The sequence below is a fragment of the Neltuma alba genome, unplaced genomic scaffold (assembly GCF_004799145.2).
Source record: "Neltuma alba isolate B1F8T4 unplaced genomic scaffold, ASM479914v2 tig00011916_pilon, whole genome shotgun sequence".
Taxonomy (NCBI): domain Eukaryota; kingdom Viridiplantae; phylum Streptophyta; class Magnoliopsida; order Fabales; family Fabaceae; genus Neltuma; species Neltuma alba.
The window spans coordinates 872,121-875,790 of NW_021636509.1; the positions used below are offsets into that span (position 1 = coordinate 872,121).

The following is a 3,670-nucleotide window of genomic DNA, read 5'->3' on the forward strand; positions in this document are numbered from 1 at the left end:
GGGGCGTTTGGATGTTCTTCAAAACTATGGTTTTGACTTTTGAGGAAAAAAGATTCTTTTTTTTTCCGCTTATACATCCAAACACCCACAGTCCAATTTATATAGTTTCAATTTCAGCATCTGTTCGTTAGACAGTATATTCCTGCTAGCTGGATCCTCCCACTTTTTGGTTAAACGTATAGCACACTAAACAGATGTTCAGAAGTAAATCAAATACACAAAATATACTACATGAGATAATTTATCAAAACAAGTCTACACAGAAATACTTTTTTACATAACTGAATGGATCACATGCTTAAAATCTTCTTTATCATTTCCTCACATTCAGAAACTCAGTTCGGATTTAGCAAACATTCTCAATGAATGGAAGGTGCTAATCTAATTTACAGATCACCCACCCATATGCCGCATATGTCAAAGAAGAAACCCATCAATTCATCATCACGATCCCAAATTCTTACCGGGAACTAAAAAAGTGCACGACTTGAAAGGGATGAGATGTCTAGTGAGATATAATTATGGAAGTTCTGCAACATGGGCAATAACTATTATTTTGTAGCCATGGCTCCAAGCAGTTGCAATGAAACCTGTGAGCACAAGGAAGATGGATCAGTGTATCTCCAACCTTGAATGACTCCAGGCACACAGCACAATCCTCTTGATCTGAAGCCTTCCAGCCCAGTTTCTTCCAATTGAACATCATCCTCGACCCACCACTTCTCTTTGATCCGTAGACCTCTATGTGTAACTCTGGTCCTCCTTCTCTGCTTTTCTTCTTTTCTTTGATGTTTTCCCTGTCAATCAATGGCAAGCTTCACGATTAAGTACAGAAAAGAACCACATTCCTGCCTGGTTTGGTCATAAACTGATTTATTCGTAGTTATTTTTCAATGGAGTTGGGTCTTAGAGACACCGATTAGCAAAACCGATGTTAACTTTATATACTCCTATATACTTCACAAGATTCATCAAGATTCTAATATCCTTGAGATTCACTGTTTGTTTTTGCTGGTTTGTTGTTTATTAAAGTATTTGTTGGCCCAGAAATTAAAAAAAATCAATCAATCTGTTGGCCTAGAGATAAGGGGGGAAAACAAATTACATACAAGTAGCTTGGGATGAATGAATTTAGCAATCTACCAAAAAGAAGGAGGGTTTCCTTGGCTGGAACATTGAAAATACTTATCTTCCGATGGAATTCAAAATAAACGTAAGAGCTTTGAAAAAGATTCAGACTACTGCAAATTTTTATTAGTATTGATTAATTTAAACTTTAAGAAAATTGAAAGGATAGCTGTTCTCGTTGACTGGTGTTTGCCCAATTTTGTCTCACTAATTCCGCCTACGTCATTCTGTTCATTAATTTCTTAGCATCAGCAAGCCAACATAATATAGAATACAGATCTAATAATATAGAATATGGGGTTTTTTCTTTTATCTCCTTCTGTACGTCTTGAACTCACATCGTTTATGTCTATATGCTTTACAAATCCCCTGGATTCTGACTAATGAAGAAAAATCATGAAATACCTTTTGTTCGATGATTTCATTTGAGCTGATCGTAATCTCTCATCCAATCTTTCTTTGGCTTCCCCGGCTGCTCCTGCGAGCTTTTCATCTGTGCGCGCATGGTGTAATACGCTTCTTTTCTGTTCATTTTCAGATTCAGAATCTAATTAAGCACGAGTCACAAAAGCAGAACTATAAATGAAAGAAAAGCGAGACTGAGAAAAGAGAAAAAGACCACAACCTGCAAATAAGAAGAGGAAGGTAGGAAGTCGTGATTGGTTGAATATAAGCAGAAGGAAGATCGTCTGGTAAAATAAGGGCAATCAGAGGACGCCCCGCTCTGATGGAAGCGTCTCCTTCGAGCTGATTCGACTCCAGCAAGCATACCAGCCATTGAGGGGGACCGATAATTTCTCGAGAAAATGAGAGGGAAAAGCAGATTCGTTCGATTGAAGGCAAATTGAAAGAAGATGAAGACAAAGGAATTAAATAGGAGGTGGGAGACAAAATTGGGTCATGCTTCGATGTTTCAGATTTGGTGGAGATAGGGAAGAAATCAGAATTGCAGGTTTAAGAATGAAAAAAGAGGGAGAGAGAAATGAGAGAAAATATATAGAAGAAAGAAGAAAGAGAAGATGGATGGTTGAGAAGTTGGAGAAAAGCAGGAAGTTTCGATGAAGGTGAGGGGTCACTCACAGGGTAGCTTCGTTCATAGAACAGTCGTAACCGATCCCACCACCACACTGTACTCTTCGCTGCTGAGCCTTCACTCACGTGAGATGTGACCCTCAAAATTTTTTTTTAATAATCAAATAAATAATATCTTCTATTTTTAATCTAACAGCTATTTAGGAGTTAAATTTAGTCATCTAAATATAAAATTTTGTTTTATTTTCTCTTCTGAATTTATAATTCACTTTTGGATTAATACAATTTTTAATCTTTAAAATTTAATCTTATTTTGATTTTAACATATGAAATTTCAAAATCAATAATTTTGGCTCTTGAAACAATGTTATAGAGATCTTTAGGCAAACCAAAATAAAATCAAATTTTAAGGACCATCAAAACCATTTGGTTTCCGATTTTGAAAACCAAAATCAAAATGAGGTGAGGGACTAAAAATACTACTCCTCCGGTCTTTAATATAAAACCTAATTATTGAGTTGATTTTGGTTCTAAATATAAGACATATTTTTCATATTTATTAATTTTTCCTAAATTACCTTCATGGATACTCCCTCAACTATAATCAAATAGAAGAGGGAGAGGGATATTAAGAAAGACGATTATAGTGTTTTGGTAAAAACATGTTATATTTTTTATAATTAACTAACTTACTTAACTTTCTTAATATAATCAAATTAATTAAAGATGTTTTATATTAAGGATCGAGGAGTATTAACCATTTGTTTTTCAAAGTATCCCTATTGATTGTATTACCTTTGGTCTTTAGTATAAGAGTTGAATAACTAATTTTGAGAGATTAAAAAAATTAGTTAAGTTCGTTATTTGTCATAATTGTGTTGATTTGCCTTAACTATTACTTCTTTAGTCCTATTTATAAAGCATTTCCAGTATGTTTCATACAAACTAAGGAAAACCTTAAACTTCATTAACTCTTATTTAAAATTCAATGACTTTCCAACTTTATCCCTATTTAATATATATTATATCTCATATAAACAAAATCAACACAATAATAAATGAAGGGTAAAATTGTGCATCTATACAAAAAATTTCTCTCAGTGCCTATAAATAAGATCAAAAAATACCTTCTCTTTCTACCCTACAAATAAGACTAGAGGACTATCTTTAATAATATGTATTGGAATTTTGGAACTATTCCTTGATGAAAACCTTATAATCAATAAGGATATTTTAGATAAAACATTATAGATTTGGAGAGACAAAATGCATTGAGGTCTTATATTCTTCCAGTCCTTAATATAGGACCTAATTATTAAGTTAATTTTTACTATAAATATAAGACCTATTTTTTATATTTATCAATTTTTTTAAATTACCCCTATTGATTCTCACGCAATTATGATCAAATAGGAGAGAGAGGACGATATTAAGGAAAATGATTATTGTGTTTTAGAAAAAAAAATATATCATATGTTTTATAATTAACTAACTTATCTAACTTTTTTGA

The 3,670-nt window shown here is 32.9% G+C and overlaps 1 protein-coding gene across 1 annotated transcript; it reads right to left on the reverse strand.

Annotated features, from left to right (window-relative positions):
• Window positions 1-212: 212 nt before the first annotated feature.
• LOC114719421 (probable E3 ubiquitin-protein ligase RHY1A) lies at window positions 213-2,172 on the reverse strand. Its single transcript, XM_028904916.1, has 3 exons — window positions 1,754-2,172; window positions 1,534-1,652; window positions 213-797 (listed from the first exon to the last, which is right to left on the reverse strand). Exons 1-3 carry the CDS (start codon window positions 1,904-1,906, stop codon window positions 506-508), a joined length of 564 nt encoding a protein of 187 aa, XP_028760749.1. The 5' UTR covers window positions 1,907-2,172; the 3' UTR covers window positions 213-505.
• Window positions 2,173-3,670: the final 1,498 nt, after the last annotated feature.